The sequence below is a fragment of the Lolium perenne genome, chromosome 3, assembly GCF_019359855.2.
Source record: "Lolium perenne isolate Kyuss_39 chromosome 3, Kyuss_2.0, whole genome shotgun sequence".
Classification (NCBI taxonomy): Eukaryota; Viridiplantae; Streptophyta; class Magnoliopsida; order Poales; family Poaceae; genus Lolium; species Lolium perenne.
In genome coordinates, this window is record NC_067246.2 from 319,199,828 (window position 1) to 319,221,180 (window position 21,353).

Here is a 21,353-nt window from a genome sequence, read left to right on the forward strand (position 1 = left end):
CGATGCCATACTTCTGTGCAAGATTCCTAAGTTATATGCTTGCTTCTGCTAGCATTTCTTGCCTGAATCCTTCTCTGTGCCTCTGTTCTTGTTACTTTTTTTTGAAACTTTATCAGCAGGAGAGGCTCCTACTGCATCATTTTATAAAAGCTTTGGCAAAATGCCCTTTACATCATATGTACAACACACCCCTACATGGGGGTTTAGGAGCTACAGAAATAGCAAGGTGCTCTAAGGATTTGGGGTAGAAAGGGTTTAGCTTAGGGTTTAGTTTAGGAGGAGATCCTGGTTAGCAGGTCCTTGATTAGCCCCTGGTGGCTGTCCTTGACGCGGCATGTGAGGGTGGCGAGGTCTTGGGAGAGCTGCCTCTGCCATGTTTGTATGTTGGGCTCCTCTCCATCAAAGAACACCCTGTTTCTTGTTTTCCAGATATTCCATGCGCCAAGTATGAGCACCTCCGTGAACAGCGGCTTGTTCCATCTCGTTTTCGCCTCCACGAGCATGTCTTCTAGTTGGAGATTACCATTCCAGGAAATCCCTATTTTGCTCCAACATCTTATGCCAAAGCCACACATGAAGAAGAGATGGTTCCTGTCTTCAGTTATGCCAGTATCACAAGTCAAGCATGAGAAGTCACTCCCGATGTTGTAGTTTCTTCGTCTGAGCATTTCTCTGGTATTGATTCTATCCACAAGCATCAACCACGCAAATACCTTGTGTTTCATCATACATTTACTTTTCCAGATGGCTGTCACATGTTGGGGTGCTGTGCATAATCTGAAGCAGTGCAGGTAGAAGTCTTTCTCTTTATATTGTTCGGCACCCCAAACTGGCCTCCACACATCAGCAATCTGCCCGTCCATCTGAATGTCATTCAGTTCTTCCTCCAGGGCAAGCAATTCAGTGTGTGCTTCAAGAGATAGGGGTAGAATGAATTGTTCTTCCAGACTATGTCGGTTTAGGAAGTCTGAAACCGAGACGTCCTTCTGTAGCGCAAAGGAAAATAATCTGGCTGCACTATCGCATAAAGGTGGATCCTTCCATGGGTCTTTCCATAGCAAAACTGAATCACCAGCTTTGATCTTACAGGTGAAGGCACCTCTGAAAATATCAATAATCCCCATTACATCCCTCCACCAGAAGGACCCGCGAGGAGCTTGAGCATGAGGAACACCCTCCGGGTAATTTTTGTACCAAACCAGTTGCACCCAGGGGGTATTCTCTCGTCTATAGAATTTGTCTAGCTGTTTAAGCAAGAGGGCTTTGTTTTGGATTTGCAGATTGATGATCCCTAGCCCCCCTTTAGTTTTTGGCTGGCACACTCTATCCCAAGATGCTAGGGATTGGCATTTTTCTTCCCCATCAACAAACTTTCGCCACAGGCAGTGTCTCCTCGCTCGATCACAAAACTCGAAGATCTTCAGAGGAATTTTGAGCGTGCACATCGCAAAGGTCATTAGAGGAGTGATGGCCGAGTTTACATACGTTAACCTTCCTCCATATGTGAGCCAAAGGGCAGAGCTAGATAGTCTTCGTTCAACCGCACAAACTAACGGCATGAGTTCTTCCACGGTTGGTCTGGATGTGCCCATTGGGAGGCCGAGATACGTGAACGGCATCGCAGTTACTTGACAACCAATGGTTTCAGCTAGGGCGTTGGCCACCTCATTGGAGATATTAATCGGGATTAACTGCGTTTTGCTGAAATTGATTTTCAGCCCAGTGCACGATGCGAAAGACTGAAGAATGCACTTCATTGTATTGATCTGCTCCGCCGTAGCAGGTAAAACGGCTAGCGTGTCGTCAGCGTACTGGATAATGGGGTAATCCTCTCCGGCCGGCTGTTCTATAGGCAGTTGGAGATGCCCCTCATCATGGGCAGCATTTACCACTGTCTGAAGCAGATCACCCATGGCGACAAATAAGAGAGGAGATAGGGGATCACCCTGTCAGACTCCCCTCCGACATCTGAATTCCGAGCCAGGGACGCCATTGAGCAAAATAGAAGATGTGCCAGAGTCAAGAACGAGGCTGACCATGTTAATCCACTTATCGTCAAAGCCTTTAGCTCTAAGAATCTGCAGGATCGCATGGTGTTCCACGGTGTCAAATGCCTTCTCGAAATCGATTTTGAGTACCACACAAGGTGCACCAGAGGCATGACATTGGTGGAGGTACTCAAAAGACCAGGCTAGACAGTCTTGGATGGTTCTGCTTTTGATGAAGCCGTACTGGTTGCGATGAACAAGCCTGAGAATCCATCCTTGCAACCGATCTGCCATGAGCTTAGTGATGACCTTAAGAGCACAATTCAGCAGAGAGATGGGGCGATAATCATTCACCTTTTCAGGGGATAAAACCTTTGGGATGAGAGTGATCAGGGAGCTGTTAAGACTCTGTAGCGATATGCTTCCTTAATGATGTTCCAGCATGATTTCAGAAACATGCCATTTAAACCGTCTGGTCCAGGGGCCTTGTCGACCGGGATCCTCTTAATCACTTCGTCAATTTCCGCATGTGTGAAAGGAGTTGAAAGAGCTTCAAGACCTTCTATCGGCTGGATGATCGCATGTAAATCTAAGCAGAACTCTGGCTTCGTGGAGATACCCATACGTTGCTTAAAAGCATGATGGAAAGCTGCTGCCATCTCTGCATGTGTATCAAGGATTCTACCGTCATCACCTTTGAGCATGGCTATGTTGTTACGCATGTACCTCTCTGTTGCTCTAGCATGAAAGAATTTCGTATTCTCATCGCCAAGCTTGGCCCATCTAAACGTGCATCTTTTTTCCAGTACTTGTTTTTATAGTCCAACAGCCGTAGAAGATGCTTTTTCAGGATCACACGACAGTTCCATTTGGGCCTAGTAAGTGATCTTTTGTCCTCGATCTCATCAAGACTGCTCAGGAATTTGTTGCAGTTTTCAATCGCTATACTGAGCTTGGATATGGATCTACTCCAGTGCTTGAGGTCACAGCGAAGTCTCTTGAATTTGGCTGCAATGACTTGGGCGCTGTTAGCTGCACGGGTCGGTTTACTCCAGCTGCTCTGCACTGTGTCTTGGAATCCCGGGTGAAGCGGCCAGAAGTTCTCGAATCTGAACAAATTGCTATGAGGTATGTGAGTTTCAATCATAACAACGCACGGTACATGATCCGAGACAGGCTTTGCTAGGGGTTTTACCAAGGTGTTGGGAAAGACAGTAGTCCATTCAACCGAGGTGAAGAACCAATCTAGCTGTTCAAGCAGTGGCTGTTCCTGCATATTGCTCCAAGTAAACATGCGCCCTTTAAGCGGAAGCTCCACTAGGGCCTGGTTGCTAATGATCTCATTGAATTTCATCATGTCATCCACATTGCCACCTCCCCTGTTTTTGTTTTCAGTGGATCTAATGAAGTTGAAGTCTCCCAAGAGAATCCAGAGTTTGTCAGGCTGCACGTTAAGATTTTCAAGCCAGTATACAAATTCAGTTCTGCCCTCCCCAGAGCAAGGGCCATAAATATTAGTGAGATCAAAAGTATGATGGGATTTGGTAGAGGAGAGGGAGATGGTTAGGGCGAAGGATTCTCTGTGGATGATGGTGCCTATGAAAAGCGCACTACACCAAATGACAAGCAAGCCACCCGAGGCACCACAAGAAGGGACATATTCAAATTTATCAAAACGACGTGGTGCAAATTTGCGAATAAAAGAGTGATCAAAATGATGCTTTTTGGTTTCTTGAAGACAGATAATAGAACAACCACACTCCTCGATTTTATTATTAAGAGCAAGACATTTATCTTCTGAGTTCATACCTCTGATATTCCAACAGAGGATCGACCAACACGTATGAGCTACCATGTGGAGACTAAAAAGGGAAAGCACGATGACAGACACTGGGAAATTGACATGACACACACAGGCACACTAGACAAAGGAAAGGAAAGACACCAAAACGACACTACACGAGGAGTGGTGAAAATAAGCTTAAGCCTCGGCATCCTCTTCCTTGTCTTCCTGTCCCTCTTCCTCTTCAGCAGCTTGGAGTGCCTCCTGGGTGATCTCCTCCTCTGGAACCCCACAAAGGTTGATGGCGACGTGTTGGAGGAGCGTGATCGGTGTAGGCGGCGGTGCATCTAAGCCCTGGATATCTTCATCGACAGTCACTGCAGGCTGGTTCACTGGGCGCCTATCAGATTCCGGCCTCGAGGGAGGTGTAATGGTCAGGGTCTGGCTAGGCTTGACGTGTGACTTGCGCTCCATGCGATCAGATGTGATTGGTTGCTTGAAGCCTTGGTATTTGTTGCTACGCGGACTGCGACGGAGGCCTTCCACACTAACTTGTATCTAGCGATGGCGTTTGCGGGAAGCCGCGGCATCGCTTGATTCCGCCTCCTCGTCATAGTTGGCAGCTGCAGTGACCTCTCCAGGGATGGAAGGGGCTGGAACGAAGGGTACAATGGCAAGAGGATTTTCCGCAGGGTTGGGCATGGGCCCCCAGATCGGATGAACGAAGGCGCGCTCAGCCCGAGGGATAGGGTTTAACTGAACATCTGCTATAGCTGCTGCAAGAGAGTCTGAGAGGTTAATGGCATGTTGCACGTTCATGAGAACCAACTGATCAACTGAGATTTCTGTATCAGGAACGATGTGACCAAAATCCAGGCCAGCATCCGCAAGATCATCAAAGTTGAAACCTTCGTCCTCAAGATCATCATACACGTTGTTTTCAGGAACACTTCCGTCTGCTACATTTACTCCTTGCTCTGCCGGGATGGAACTGAGGTGCATAAGACTCCCTGGAGGAGGCTGCGGTGAGCCATCGAGGTGATCGGCATTGCCTTGCTGCCAGACAGTCTGAATGTTGCCAATCCCTTGCTGATTGACATCCTCGGCTAGGGCCAGCCACGGGTGTGGGTTTCCATTGGGAGGGATTGGGTCTTCCAACTGAACCAAGGTAGGAGGGGCACTGCCTGCCTCAGCTTGCGCGAGTCCCCTCAGAAGAAAAACTGGAACTGTCCATGAGTCGTTTGGCCCTCCCATCTGTCTCAGCACCAGGCTTCGAGGCACTAGGGCTGCGTCCATCAGCAGCACCCGAACCAGAACTCTTGATCCATTGCCAGATGGGTCATGCCAGAGCAAGGTTTGACCGAAGCTAATACAAGCTTGAGCAATGATGGCATCAGTTTGGTAATCCAGAGGGAAACCCAGGAGCAAGATCCAACGCTCAACTCCGGCGGGAGCTCTTCTGCGGTTGAGGGCTTCATCATGTCTAACAAACCTGACCCTGGTTGCCTCATCAAGCTGATAACCATGCCCTTCCACAGCAATATCTCTAGCCATCACCGAGCCAAACCTGAACAGGCCAATTCCGAAGGGAGAGCTGCGAGCACTGTGAACCTCCACATTATGATCATACCTCAACAGATCCAAAAGCCTGGAAAGAAGGGCAGGTCTCTGTTGTTGTCAGAAACCCACCGGCGGGCAGCGACGGGCAACACCGTAGAGCCGGGAACAACCTAGAGCTGCGGCTGGCTGAGGTCCCTCCGAGCGACGGCCCGCAAAGCCTTCTGGTCACACGTCCGATGCTGATGCAAGGGCGTGCCACCTGACCTATACCTGGTCAGGAAGGTGATGGAGATGCCTCGCTTAGTTTCCTGCATGGCATACACATAAACATTAAATACGAGCCTCGATCGGCTCTCAGGTTATCCTGTGAATCGGCTCAAGGAGCCGATCCACCCATGATTCGTACGGGGTGCACGAATATATGGTGGTCCTGCTTGATCAAGATAAAGCTAATTAGATCTACGACGATTTAGGGTTTTCACCGCATAATCGGATCATCCTACTCCAGGTTGGGCCTCGCGGCCACGCACGGTGATCGTAAGCCGATCCTAAACAAGGCCTAAAAACCAACACGAAGTTGATCCCCGGAACATCCTGTTTAGGACTAGCGAACGACACCCTACGTGCCGCTGGATCCTCCCCCCCTTTGTAAGGCCTAACTATTGCAGATATTAAACTAATCCTTGTAGAACAAGGAGCAATCGTAACGGATCAGATCTACTAAATAATGATCAAGCGGGGTGCCGCCCCCACACCTAAGATAGGTGTGAGGGCGGCTAGACATGCAAGGGTTGCACTACGATAGCATGTTACGCGAAGAACTATGCTAACCCTAACATATCTATGATAACTACGTTGCTCGCCATCAACAAGGCTTCGATCTGAGCAACGCATGAACAACGTGGAGCTTGTGCTGCCTAGATCGCAAGATGCGATCTAGGCAGCATGTCGCTTACCGATAGAAACCCTCGAGACGAAGGAGTTGGCGATGCGCCGAGATTGATTTGTTTGGTTGAACGTTTGTTGTTGTTTATTCCATAAACCCTAGATACATATTTATAGTCCAGGGGACTTTCTAACGTGGGAATAATCCCCACCGTGCACGATACAAACTCTAACTTTTAATCTAAGATACAATCTACCATAATTAAAGATACACGGGCAATCCAGCCCAAACCCCTCGTGCAAGGCCGCTTCAGAGATCTTCTACGTGTAATCTTCCAAGCCCATCTCTCTTACGGCCCACCTCCTGATTTGGCCAAAATCTGGTGATAACACACGCCCCCCTGGTTTTGGCAATGATAATTCCAAAACCACTCTGTTTTTCCTCTGAACGGTCATGTCGTGGCAGAGCAGAGCCGTTGCAGTATCCGTTATCATTATGCCCTGTCTTCTCAGCTTCTCTGCAAAATTCGATAGCTCTGGCGTCATCTCCTCGGAAACTGTAATGGCATTAAATTTCCACCAGGCTTCCCATTATTTAACTGTGCCGATCGATTAGCCCTCTTCATCACCTTCCTCTGTTCTAGCTATCGGCACCAAAAAACCCCCTCCTCCTGTAGCAATGTCTTCCTCTTCCTCTTCCCTCTCAGGCCTCCCCCTCCAATCCTCGCCGAAGAGGAAGAACGAGGACGACCTTCACTCCGAGGTGAACCCCCTCTCCTCCGACAATGAGAAGAAAAAAGGAGAAGTAGCGAAGGCCAAGGCCTCCCCCTCTGCCAAGCTCCTGCCGAAGAAGCGCTCCCGCATGTGGGCGGACAGCGAAGACGAAGATGACGACGAAGAAGGAGAAGAGGAGGAGGAAGATGAATCTTCCTCTTCCGCTGGGTACCCACCGACGAAACGCTTCCGCTCTTGGGCGGACAGCGAGGATGATGATGATGACGAGGAAGATGAAGCTCCGACCAAAGGCTGGGGCAGCAGCGACGAGGAGCTTCCTGGGAGCAGCGCCGACGACATCGACGGCGGTGATGACGAGGACAGCGACGACTAGTAGAATAGGACTAGTAGTAGCAGTGCACTAGGCACCAGATCCCTCTTTTGAGAGCCATCGGCTCTTTCTTGTAAAGCCGCTCCTTTGAATTAATGAAATTGTTCTTTCAATTCATCCTTCAATTACTCCAATTTCATTCCTTCCGCCTGTTATGCCAAGACCGATAGCAACGTATCGGATTTCTTCTCTTTTGGACGCCCGTGAAGCCGGACTCACATGCCGATTAGCCCGTTGGTCAAGCACTTCCCAATTTCAGACTGCGATTTGACCATAATTTTCCGCAATCCCTTAGCCGATGACTACTCATCGGCTATTTTGAGAATCCAGTCCCTTTCAGGACGGTCCAAAACCTGTAAAAGCCAACGGCCTCTTTTCCCGATTCCTCTCCATAGCTTCAGTAGTCCTCCTCCGCAACACCTTACTACTTCAGAGAAGATCATAATGCAGGGCCAGTCGATGTGACTCCAATCGGCTCCCAAATCAGAGCATCTACCAAGTTAACTGCCCCCCGAGCCTTAATCAAGGCGAGAATACCGGCGAGGATGCACATGTCGCTAATCAGCTTTCTTCTACTGAACGTCGGTGTTAATGTAAACTTTGAGCATATAGCCAGTAGGTCTTGGTCTTGTGTAACTGTACTAGAGTCGATGGCTACGCATCGGCTTCGCTTCTTGCGCAAAATTTTTTTTATTTGGCCGATTTTTCTTAATCGGCCCCCAATGTTTCACTGCACGCATGTTTACACACGCTTATATGCACATGTTCATCTGACTGTATGCCCCCCGAGCTGAATCTGCCAAATGACTGCAGATATCGGCTTCTATGGTTAGCCAGAGCACTGCACTTGCACGTCGGCTCCGTAAGGATTCGTGCTGACTTTCATCTGCCGACGTGGCCGCTGCCCCGTGGATCAATGCTGAACACAAGCAGAACACGTGGTGAAGATAATTTTGGCCGATTGCTGGAATCGGCCTCCATATCCATTGGAGCGTTGACTGAAGGTTCTGTAATGGTTCCTTCATAATTTTTGGGGCCGGTCACAAGGATCAGCCTCACCCCGTTTGCTCATTGGTTTAATCTTGCTACTCGGTCAGGCTGGATAAAACCAGCCCACCCTCTGACTTGATGCGCCTGCTGTCGTCCACCTTGAGTGCATCGTAGAATCGTGGAGCACTAAGCTCCGTCGGAAGGATGAGCACCATGTTTGTGCCAGCCGATGTTTCATCATCGGCTTTCCTTTGCTTGGGGCGCCACTCCATTTTCCGTGGACGACCCTCTTCATCCAGGGTTCGCTGAACCTTTGCAGCCAGATCAGGTCGTGCCTTCCTTAAAGTATGCAGGTATAACCTTTCGGCTTCCTCCAGGCCGCGCAATCGCTGAACCCTGCGCTTTTGTGAACGGCTGAGTCCGTCAGGGCACCACCTTGGACGGTGGTACCTGTCTTCTTCTTCTTCTTGCCCCTCGTCTTTGGAATCCTCGAGATCTGCCCAGCGAGGGGACTCAGCGCGTTTGCTCTGTGGCGGGAGAGGCCCTAAGCGCTTGAACACAGACACGTTGGCTGCCTCCTTCTTCTTCTGGTTGCATTCTGGGCAATTGCCGATTGTGGGCAATCGGCTCATTCCTGAATCCCAGCAGTGTCTGAAGAAGGGGCAGTCCCAATGCCTGGATTTTTCTATGGCACGGCGCTCGTGCTCCTCCTCCTCATGATCATGCCGACGATATCTTCTGGCTTCTCTAGCCAGACGATCTCCTTCATCATCATAGCTGGACCATCGGCGTTGGTCATACTGACTTACATACTTGTTGAGGAGGTGATCAGAGAGGGGTCGCTGATATCTTATGTTCTTCACCTCTCCCCCTGTGACGTAGCGCTTGCCATCATGATGGAGCCGATCGCGTGGAGCGGCCTCCTCTGTGTCCTTGCTACGAGAGCAGCTGCCCTCGTCTCCATCTTTGCCAGAGTGGTGCCCAGGTCCTACCATGTTGATGCTGAACGAGGATCCTGGCTGGCAACCTTCAGGGTAAGTGCACTCCACCATGTTAACGGCGGGAAAGGGCTGGGTGTCGACCTTCATGGCATACTGGTTGAAAATTAGACGCCCTTTTTCTATCGCCGCTTGGATGTGCTGACGCCATACCCTGCAGTCGTTGGTGGCATGGGATAGCGAGTTGTGCCATTTGCAGTATGGCTTTCCGTTCAGCTCTTGCACCGTGGGGAATTTGAGACCTTCAGGAATCGTCAACTGTTTCTCCTTGAGCAGGAGGTCGAAGATTTGCTCAGTCTTGGTCACGTCAAAATCAAATCCCCTGGGTGGGCCTGGTGGCTTTACCCATTTGCAGGACACGGGGGTTCCTCCCCGAGTCCATTCAGCCACTGCTACCTCTTGGTCTCCCGCATGAACTCCGTCTTCCTCTGCATCGACCAGGACTACTGCACGCTTGAACTTGTCTTGGTACAGGTCCGGGTGGCGCTGTTCATATGCCGATAGTTTCTAAACCATGTGCGCCAGTGAGGGATAATCTGCTTGGGAGGCCATGTCCTGGAGCTGTGTTGCAAGGCCTGCTACTGCCAACTCGACTGCTTCTTTTTCAGTTATACGAACCGAATAACATCGGTTCCTAAGATTCCTGAAGCGCTGGATGTATTCTGTCACAGTTTCTCCGCGCTTTTGACGTAATTGTGCTAGATCGGCAATGCCAGACTCGGAAGCCTCTGAATGGTACTGCATATGGAACTGCTCTTCCAACTGCTTCCAAGTCCGGATGGAGTCTGGTGGCAAAGAGGTATACCATCCGAAAGCCGATCCCGTGAGGGACTGTGAGAAGAGCCTCACGCGTAGTTGATCCGACACTGAAGCCGGTCCTAGTTGTGCCAAATATCGGCCGACGTGCTCGATGGAGCTGGACCCATCTGATCCACTGAATTTGGAGAAATCAGGGAGCCGATATTTGGGTGGTAGCGGGATCATCTCGTAGTCGTCGGGGTACGGCTTGGAATAGCCGATTGCCCTCCTTTTCGGCACCATGCCGAATTGGTCTCTCAGTATGGTACTGATCTGATCCGTCTTTGGCTGCAGGAGTTGAATTCTGAAGATTTGCCGGGGTGGCGTACTTAGCCAGCCATGTTTGCTTTTCCAGCTCTGAGCTAACTGCAGGAGCTGAGCTATGGAGGTTCGTCGGGGTGGCGTACTTAGTTAGCCACGTCTGCTTCTCAAGCTGCGTCGGCGACGTCCCTCCTGTTTTCCCAGAAGTCCCTGATGTTGTGGCCTGGTTTGTGAGTGCCCAGTTGCCACAATCTGGCACATACGTGCACGTGTACCCGTGAGGGATCTCCTTAGGCGCCTCGGGCAAGAACTGGTAGTCACTAGGGTCACCACCGATCTTGTAGACGACGAATGCCGGTGTAGCCGGCACTGCGGGTGCTGCCAACGCATATGGCAGCGGTGGACGGGACTGGAGTGGCAACTCTCCTTGATGCGTCCCGAGAGCCGGTCTGACGGCGAGTGCGGTGCCTCATGATCTCCTGGATCACGCGAAGAGCGACACGCTCCAACGTGTTGACCAGGTTCTCGAGTGGCGGTGTAGCGAGTGAGCCACCAAGTAGTTGATCTCTGCCGCGAGGGACCTGGTGCGTTCCTCCGACGGGGCAGAGTGGTCTATCCCATCGAGTGCACCTTGCGGTGAGAACCCCTTCCATCTGATGCCATGTGAACGGCTTCTGTGAAAAGAGCCGATGAGGGGGGCGTCTCGGGTGACTTTGATCTCGTCATACCTCTTCTTGAGCTCGTCGGGCAGCTCCTCGTAGGTGACTGGCGTGCCGTCCGCCATCTCAGATGTAGATGGCAATGTGGTTGATGTAGAAGCTTGTCCCACCGGGCGTGCCAGAATGTGTTGTCGTCAGAAACCCACCGACGGGCAGCGACGGGCAACACCGTAGAGCCGGGAACAACCTAGAGCTACGGCTGGCTGAGGTCCCTCCGAGCGACGGCCCGCAAAGCCTTCTGGTCACACGTCCGATGCTGATGCAAGGGCGTGCCACCTGACCTATACCTGGTCAGGAAGGTGATGGAGATGCCTCGCTTAGTTTCCTGCATGGCATACACGTAAACATTAAATACGAGCCTCGATCGGCTCTCAGGTTATCCTGTGAATCGGCTCAAGGAGCCGATCCACCCATGATTCGTACGGGGTGCACGAATATATGGTGGTCCTGCTTGATCAAGATAAAGCTAATTAGATCTACGACGATTTAGGGTTTTCACCGCATAATCGGATCATCCTACTCCAGGTTGGGCCTCGCGGCCACGCACGGTGATCGTAAGCCGATCCTAAACAAGGCCTAAAAACCAACACGAAGTTGATCCCCGGAACATCCTGTTTAGGACTAGCGAACGACACCCTACGTGCCGCTGGATCCTCCCCCCCTTTGTAAGGCCTAACTATTGCAGATATTAAACTAATCCTTGTAGAACAAGGAGCAATCGTAACGGATCAGATCTACTAAATAATGATCAAGCGGGGTGCCGCCCCCACACCTAAGATAGGTGTGAGGGCGGCTAGACATGCAAGGGTTGCACTACGATAGCATGTTACGCGAAGAACTATGCTAACCCTAACATATCTATGATAACTACGTTGCTGCGCCATCAACAAGGCTTCGATACGAGCAACGCATGAACAACGTGGAGCTTGTGCTGCCTAGATCGCAAGATGCGATCTAGGCAGCATGTCGCTTACCGATAGAAACCCTCGAGACGAAGGAGTTGGCGATGCGCCGAGATTGATTTGTTTGGTTGAACGTTTGTTGTTGTTTATTCCATAAACCCTAGATACATATTTATAGTCCAGGGGACTTTCTAACGTGGGAATAATCCCCACCGTGCACGATACAAACTCTAACTTTTAATCTAAGATACAATCTACCATAATTAAAGATACACGGGCAATCCAGCCCAAACCCCTCGTGCAAGGCCGCTTCAGAGATCTTCTACGTGTAATCTTCCAAGCCCATCTCTCTTACGGCCCACCTCCTGATTTGGCCAAAATCTGGTGATAACACATGCCCCCCTGGTTTTGGCAATGATAATTCCAAAACCACTCTGTTTTTCCTCTGAAGGGTCATGTCGTGGCAGAGCAGAGCCGTTGCAGTATCCGTTATCATTATGCCCTGTCTTCTCAGCTTCTCTGCAAAATTCGATAGCTACGCGTCATCTCCTCGGAAACTGTAATGGCATTAAATTTCCACCAGGCTTCCCATTATTTAACTGTGCCGATCGATTAGCCCTCTTCATCACCTTCCTCTGTTCTAGCTATCGGCACCAAAAAACCCCCTCCTCCTGTAGCAATGTCTTCCTCTTCCTCTTCCCTCTCAGGCCTCCCCCTCCAATCCTCGCCGAAGAGGAAGAACGAGGACGACCTTCACTCCGAGGTGAACCCCCTCTCCTCCGACAATGAGAGGAAAAAAGGAGAAGTAGCGAAGGCCAAGGCCTCCCCCTCTGCCAAGCTCCTGCCGAAGAAGCGCTCCCGCATGTGGGCGGACAGCGAAGACGAAGATGACGACGAAGAAGGAGAAGAGGAGGAGGAAGATGAATCTTCCTCTTCCGCTGGGTACCCGCCGACGAAACGCTTCCGCTCTTGGGCGGACAGCGAGGATGATGATGATGACGAGGAAGATGAAGCTCCGACCAAAGGCTGGGGCAGCAGCGACGAGGAGCTTCCTGGGAGCAGCGCCGATGACATCGACGGCGGTGATGACGAGGACAGTGACGACTAGTAGAATAGGACTAGTAGTAGCAGTGCACTAGGCACCAGATCCCTCTTTTGAGAGCCATCGGCTCTTTCTTGTAAAGCCGCTCCTTTGAATTAATGAAATTGTTCTTTCAATTCATCCTTCAATTACTCCAATTTCATTCCTTCCGCCTGTTATGCCAAGACCGATAGCAACGTATCAGATTTCTTCTCTTTTGGACGCCCGTGAAGCCGGACTCACATGCCGATTAGCCCGTTGGTCAAGCACTTCCCAATTTCAGACTGCGATTTGACCATAATTTTCCACAATCCCTTAGCCGATGACTACTCATCGGCTATTTTGAGAATCCAGTCCCTTTCAGGACGGTCCAAAACCTGTAAAAGCCAACGGCCTCTTTTCCCGATTCCTCTCCATAGCTTCAGTAGTCCTCCTCCGCAACACCTTACTACTTCAGAGAAGATCATAATGCAGGGCCAGTCGATGTGACTCGAATCGGCTCCCAAATCAGAGCATCTACCAAGTTAACTGCCCCCCGAGCCTTAATCAAGGCGAGAATACCGGCGAGGATGCACAGGTCGCTAATCAGCTTTCTTCTACTGAACGTCGGTGTTAATGTAAACTTTGAGCATATAGCCAGTAGGTCTTGGTCTTGTGTAACTGTACTAGAGTCGATGGCTACGCATCGGCTTCGCTTCTTGCGCAAATTTTTTTTTTATTTGGCCGATTTTTCTTAATCGGCCCCCAATGTTTCACTGCACGCATGTTTACACACGCTTATCTGCACATGTTCATCTGACTGTATGCCCCTCGAGCTGAATCTGCCAAATGACTGCAGATATCGGCTTCTATGGTTAGCCAGGGCACTGCACTTGCACGTCGGCTCCGTAAGGATTCGTGCTGACTTTCATCTGCCGACGTGGCCGCTGCCCCGTGGATCAATGCTGAACACAAGCAGAACACGTGGTGAAGATAATTTTGGCCGATTGCTGGAATCGGCCTCCATATCCATTGGAGCGTTGACTGAAGGTTCTGTAATGGTTCCTTCATAATTTTTGGGGCCGGTCACAAGGATCAGCCTCACCCCGTTTGCTCATTGGTTTAATCTTGCTACTCGGTCAGGCTGGATAAAACCAGCCCACCCTCTGACTTGATGCGCCTGCTGTCGTCCACCTTGAGTGCATCGTAGAATCGTGGAGCACTAAGCTCCGTCGGAAGGACGAGCACCATGTTTGTGCCAGCCGATGTTTCATCATCGGCTTTCCTTTGCTTGGGGCGCCACTCCATTTTCCGTGGACGACCCTCTTCATCCAGGGTTCGCTGAACCTTTGCAGCCAGATCAGGTCGTGCCTTCCTTAAAGTATGCAGGTATAACCTTTCGGCTTCCTCCAGGCCGCGCAATCGCTGAACCCTGCGCTTTTGTGAACGGCTGAGTCCGTCAGGGCACCACCTTGGACGGTGGTACCTGTCTTCTTCTTCTTCTTGCCCCTCGTCTTCGGAATCCTCGAGATCTGCCCAGCGAGGGGACTCAGCGCGTTTGCTCTGTGGCGGGAGAGGCCCTAAGCGCTTGAACACAGACACGTTGGCTGCCTCCTTCTTCTTCTGGTTGCATTCTGGGCAATTGCCGATTGTGGGCAATCGGCTCATTCCTGAATCCCAGCAGTGTCTGAAGAAGGGGCAGTCCCAATGCCTGGCGTTGTCATCTTGCTCCCTTGATTTTTCTATGGCACGGCGCTCGTGCTCCTCCTCCTCATGATCATGCCGACGATATCTTCTGGCTTCTCTAGCCAGACGATCTCCTTCATCATCATAGCTGGACCGTCGGCGTTGGTCATACTGACTTACATACTTGTTGAGGAGGTGATCAGAGAGGGGTCGCTGATATCTTATGTTCTTCACCTCTCCCCCTGTGACGTAGCGCTTGCCATCATGATGGAGCCGATCGCGTGGAGCGGCCTCCTCTGTGTCCTTGCTACGAGAGCAGCTGCCCTCGTCTCCATCTTTGCCAGAGTGGTGCCCAGGTCCTACCATGTTGATGCTGAACGAGGATCCTGGCTGGCAACCTTCAGGGTAAGTGCACTCCACCATGTTAACGGCGGGAAAGGGCTGGGTGTCGACCTTCATGGCGTACTGGTTGAAAATTAGACGCCCTTTTTCTATCGCCGCTTGGATGTGCTGACGCCATACCCTGCAGTCGTTGGTGGCATGGGATAGCGAGTTGTGCCATTTGCAGTATGGCTTTCCGTTCAGCTCTTGCACCGTGGGGAATTTGAGACCTTCAGGAATCGTCAACTGTTTCTCCTTGAGCAGGAGGTCGAAGATTTGCTCAGTCTTGGTCACGTCAAAATCAAATCCCCTGGGTGGGCCTGGTGGCTTTACCCATTTGCAGGACACGGGGGTTCCTCCCCGAGTCCATTCAGCCACTGCTACCTCTTGGTCTCCCGCATGAACTCCGTCTTCCTCTGCATCGTCCAGGACTACTGCACGCTTGAACTTGTCTTGGTACAGGTCCGGGTGGCGCTGTTCATATGCCGATAGTTTCTAAACCATGTGCGCCAGTGAGGGATAATCTGCTTGGGAGGCCATGTCCTTGAGCTGTGTTGCAAGGCCTGCTACTGCCAACTCGACTGCTTCTTTTTCAGTTATACGAACCGAATAACATCGGTTCCTAAGATTCCTGAAGCGCTGGATATATTCTGTCACAGTTTCTCCGCGCTTCTGACGTAATTGTCCTAGATCGGCAATGCCAGACTCGGAAGCCTCTGAATGGTACTGCATATGGAACTGCTCTTCCAACTGCTTCCAAGTCCGGATGGAGTCTGGTGGCAAAGAGGTATACCATCCGAAAGCCGATCCCGTGAGGGACTGTGAGAAGAGCCACACGCGTAGTTGATCCGACACTGAAGCCGGTCCTAGTTGCGCCAAATATCGGCCGACGTGCTCGATGGAGCTGGACCCATCTGATCCACTGAATTTGGAGAAATCAGGGAGCCGATATTTGGGTGGTAGCGGGATCATCTCGTAGTCGTCGGGGTACGGCTTGGAATAGCCGATTGCCCTCCTTTTCGGCACCATGCCGAATTGGTCTCTCAGTATGGTACTGATCTGATCCGCTGTGCTGGCTGCAGGAGTTGAATTCTGAAGATTCGCCGGGGTGGCGTACTTAGCCAGCCATGTTTGCTTTTCCAGCTCTGAGCCAACTGCAGGAGCTGAGCTATGGAGGTTCGTCGGGGTGGCGTACTTAGTTAGCCACGTCTGCTTCTCAAGCTCTGTCGCTGACGTCCCTCCTGTTTTCCCAGAAGTCCCTGATGTTGTGGCCTGGTTTGTGAGTGCCCAGTTGCCACAATCTGGCACATACGTGCACGTGTACCCATGAGGGATCTCCTTAGGCGCCTCGGGCAAGAACTGGTAGTCACTAGGGTCACCACCGATCTTGTAGACGACGAATGCCGGTGTAGCCGGCACTTCTGGTGCTGCCAACGCATATGGCAGCGGTGGACGGGACTGGAGTGGCAACTCTCCTTGATGCGTCCCGAGAGCCGGTCCTGACGGCGAGTACTGGTGCCTCATGATCTCCTGGATCACGCGAAGAGCGACACGCTCCAACGTGTTGACCAGGTTCTCAGAGTGGCGGTGTAGCGAGTGAGCCACCAAGTAGTTGATCTCCTGCCGCAGGGACCTGGTGCGTTCCTCCGACGGGGCAGAGAGGTCTATCCCATCGAGTGCACCTTGCGGTGAGAACCCCTTCCATCTGATGCCATGTGAACGGGTTCTCTGAAAAGAGCCGATGAGGTCGGCTTCGAGGGTGACTTTGATCTCGTCATACCTCTTCTTGAGCTCGTCGGGCAGCTCCTCGTAGGTGACTGGCGTGCCGTCCGCCATCTCAGATGTAGATGGCGATGTGGTTGATGTAGAAGCTTGTCCCACCGGGCGTGCCAGAATGTGTTGTCGTCAGAAACCCACCGGCGGGCAGCGATGGGCAACACCGTAGAGCCGGGAACAACCTAGAGCTGCGGCTGGCTGAGGTCCCTCCGAGCGACGGCCCGCAAAGCCTTCTGGTCACACGTCCGATGCTGATGCAAGGGCGTGCCACCTGACCTATACCTGGTCAGGAAGGTGATGGAGATGCCTCGCTTAGTTTCCTGCATGGCATACACGTAAACATTAAATACGAGCCTCGATCGGCTCTCAGGTTATCCTGTGAATCGGCTCAAGGAGCCGATCCACCCATGATTCGTACGGGGTGCACGAATATATGGTGGTCCTGCTTGATCAAGATAAAGCTAATTAGATCTACGACGATTTAGGGTTTTCACCGCATAATCGGATCATCCTACTCCAGGTTGGGCCTCGCGGCCACGCACGGTGATCGTAAGCCGATCCTAAACAAGGCCTAAAAACCAACACGAAGTTGATCCCCGGAACATCCTGTTTAGGACTAGCGAACGACACCCTACGTGCCGCTGGATCCTCCCCCCCTTTGTAAGGCCTAACTATTGCAGATATTAAACTAATCCTTGTAGAACAAGGAGCAATCGTAACGGATCAGATCTACTAAATAATGATCAAGCGGGGTGCCGCCCCCACACCTAAGATAGGTGTGAGGGCGGCTAGACATGCAAGGGTTGCACTACGATAGCATGTTACGCGAAGAACTATGCTAACCCTGACATATCTATGATAACTACGTTGCTCGCCATCAACAAGGCTTCAGTACGAGCAACGCATGAACAACGTGGAGCTTGTGCTGCCTAGATCGCAAGATGCGATCTAGGCAGCATGTCGCTTACCGATAGAAACCCTCGAGATGAAGGAGTTGGTGATGCGCCGAGATTGATTTGTTTGGTTGAACGTTTGTTGTTGTTTATTCCATAAACCCTAGATACATATTTATAGTCCAGGGGACTTTCTAACGTGGGAATAATCCCCACCGTGCACGATACAAACTCTAACTTTTAATCTAAGATACAATCTACCATAATTAAAGATACACGGGCAATCCAGCCCAAACCCCTCGTGCAAGGCCGCTTCAGAGATCTTCTACGTGTAATCTTCCAAGCCCATCTCTCTTACGGCCTACCTCCTGATTTGGCCAAAATCTGGTGATAACAGTCTCTCCAGCTCTGCCACTTGACGATCCGTTACTGCAATAGCATATTCTCCGTGGTAGGAGGGGGCTTCAGCTGGGAGAGCGACGTGGGTTCTAGCAATACGATCTGACGGTCCATCGTCGACGATCAAGCCATCAGGGACGAAGCGGAAAGAATTCACCGGGAAGTTGGCCATGGGGGGTGGGAGCGAGGTAGGGCTAGCTGGCGTGGCGAAAGGTGAAGGGGAAGAGGTGGCTGGTATGGTGATGGGTAGGGTGATGGAGGTATGGCGGGAAGCAGGGTGTATATGTAGGGGGGTTTTGGTGTGGGGGGGAAGGGGATCGTCTTGATATCGCATGCTAGACTGAGGCATCATCTGAGATTGCATGATCAAGGGGTGCGGTTCCTGGGATATCCTACTGATCTGGTGCTGGGGTGGAGATTTAGGCTTCCAAACAAGCTTGGTGGTACAGACTCTGGCAATGTGCCCAGGCTTCTTGCATTTTCTGCAGCGAATCTCATTGTTGCAGTGAATTGCCTGATGTTTTTCCGAGAAGCAACGTGAGCAAATCAAAACCTTCCGAAAGTTACCTGGGTTTCCATTCTGACTGATATGAGTAGAAGCTGGTTCTGCCCAATTAGAGGGACCTGGTTCATCCGGGGCAGGTGCAGAGATATGGCGTTTCCGAAGGGAAGGTTCCTGATCCGACTTATCAAGGAGAGGGCAATCTGCTCTTTTATGGTATAACTCAAGACAAAACTTGCATCTGAGGCCAATGACACATTTATTTCCGCCGTTGTGACAAAGGTTTCCTGGCCCCAGGCATAAAGGGCATTCAAATTGACTCTTGCTAATGTAAGGCATGGAGGCTAAACCGGTAGCTTCCATGATTTCCTCATCAGAATACTTGGCCTCTCTCATGTCACGTAGGCAAGCAAGCGTGGGGAATGATTCGGCGATAAAGACCCGAGGCTTAGGATGGAAAGTCCTGATAAAATCGCGTGCATGCATGTTGGACTTGATCTCAATACTGTCGAATTTTCCAAACTTGATGCGAGTTGGGAAGGAAGGAGCCGAGGCCAGGCTAGCTGCTGCATGTGGGCCCATGATCGGGGCTGAAGGGGGCTGACTTTGCTTCATGCGTTTCTCAAACTCCGATGATCGCCGGAGAACCTCAAGATCAGGTTTGAAGAAAACAGGGGAACGATCAAAAGCTGGCTGCTTAAAGATATGATCTGGGATATTTTTACGCGACTTAGCAGCGAATGAGCGTTTTTTGGGAGAGGACCATCCCTCAGGGTTAGGGTTAGAAACAGACCTATGATCGTAGAAAGCATTGGAGTACCCATAACCACGAAAGAGGCCAAAGAAACAATGAAAATCAGGCCAGATACGGGATTCAAGGTGATGAATGAAATGTCCGACTGTGTTGCAAGACACCGAGAACCTGAACCTACGATCACTAAGCTTGACCACATTGAAACCTAAAGCGTCCCCTCCAAGACAACATTGGAGGGCAAGACCAACCGAGTCCTCAGAGAGGGGGAAGGAGGCGAAAGGAAAGGATGCAACAAGGAAGAAGGCTTTGTCTCTGGGGGAGGAAGGACTGAAATGAACTGAACATCGAAAACGTTTACGTACCAGCGCTGCAAACCTGATGCCGGGGGAGAAGTCCCAGTGGATCATGAAATCCATCAGGACTAGGGGCTTCACGAGGAGATCTAGAAGGTGGGGCTCCGGCCATCTTCAACGGAGAGGAGGGCGGCCGCCAGCGAGGTGGGGTTGGTGGAGGTGGTGGGAGGTGGGAGGTGGGAGAGAGCCATTCCGAATTGGCCTCTGTTCTTGTTACTATTCTTGCTAGACACTCATGTGTATACAGTTATGCTGCCCTGGCTTGATTACAGTGTGTATTCCTTGCAAATTCTTGCTTAATTCTATGAGCATGCTTAATTGGGCATTATTGTTGGCTTAACAACACTATCCAGTGATGAGTGCTATGTGCTTTCCTTGTGTATCTTGATCCAGTGGTTCATCATGCCTTTGATGTGCTTCTGGATACAATCATAAAGTCATTAATTCAGTATCTATTTATTCAGTTATGGTTTGGGTGTAATTCTACAGTAGCTGGCTCATTTCTGATGCTATGCTTGGCTTATAGCAACTAGTAGCATGAGCTAGCAAGCTCTGATGATCATCTGATCATCATTTGCTTGATGGTTAACTGTTGTGCTTCCTTCTGTGGCTATCAGGTGCTCACCCTGTGCTGTTTGTGCGTCACACAGGCTTGGTCTGTGTGCGATGGTGCTTGCTCAAGCATCAGTTGATGCTTGCAATGATCCATTGGATCATCTGCAAGGCTCTGGTGCAACAATTGCTTGTATAACTCATTTATCTGTGTTGTCTTGCTTGGCTAAGTGGATAAATGATGTGAAGTGCTTGCAGTGGTGATCATCATATAGTTAATTAAATTGAGCTAGAGGGACGCCAACATCTGTTGGGTACCCTAGCTCCCTTTTGAACCCATCTGGGTAATGATATTTGTGCATGGCTTATCTGTGGGATTTTGTGAAGTGGTTGAGGTGGCCGTGACAGCAATTCCTTGCGGTTAGGGTAGCTCCCACCTGTGTTGGCTTGCTGTGATTTGGGGAATATCTCACTGGAAGAATCCTTGTGGTTTTTCCAGTTTCCTTTGGTGTTGATAACAAGAATAGACATCACTATCTATCTGTCTGATGGCTTGCTTGGCTTTAGGTGCTAGATGGTTTTGAGTGGCTTGTTAGGGATTAATCCAGGTTGGATTTCTCTGGTATGTCACCATGTTGACATACCAATGTTCCCTTGGTAATTTCTTTCTGGCTATTCTCTAGTTTGCTTGCACCAAAAGGCTTAGTAGCCAGATGATGATACAAACTGGATACTCTCACCCTTTTGATTGTGTGTTCTTGATGCACATGCTTATTTATGAACAAAACCATCTGGTTTGTTCATGATGATTTATATACCTCACTCCAGCTCCTAGTATGAGTTGTTGGTGTAGAGGATTGCTTCTGGTTGGTTTGGTTTGCTTGCCCTGCTCCTCCTTGCAGGCTTGTGAATCTTGGTTTGATCCTGTGGTGATTTTGGACAGGTTGAACAGCTCTGGATGTTCTTCCTGTTCTTGCTGTTCTTGGTGTTCTTGGTGGCTTACCCTGC

General features: G+C 50.6%; 1 protein-coding gene across 1 annotated transcript; it reads right to left on the reverse strand.

The window, feature by feature from the left end:
- Positions 1 to 272: 272 nt before the first annotated feature.
- LOC139838262 (uncharacterized) lies at positions 273 to 1,124 on the reverse strand. Its single transcript, XM_071827654.1, has one exon. It carries the CDS (start codon positions 1,122 to 1,124, stop codon positions 273 to 275), a length of 852 nt encoding a protein of 283 aa, XP_071683755.1.
- Between the last annotated feature and the right edge of the window lie 20,229 nt (positions 1,125 to 21,353).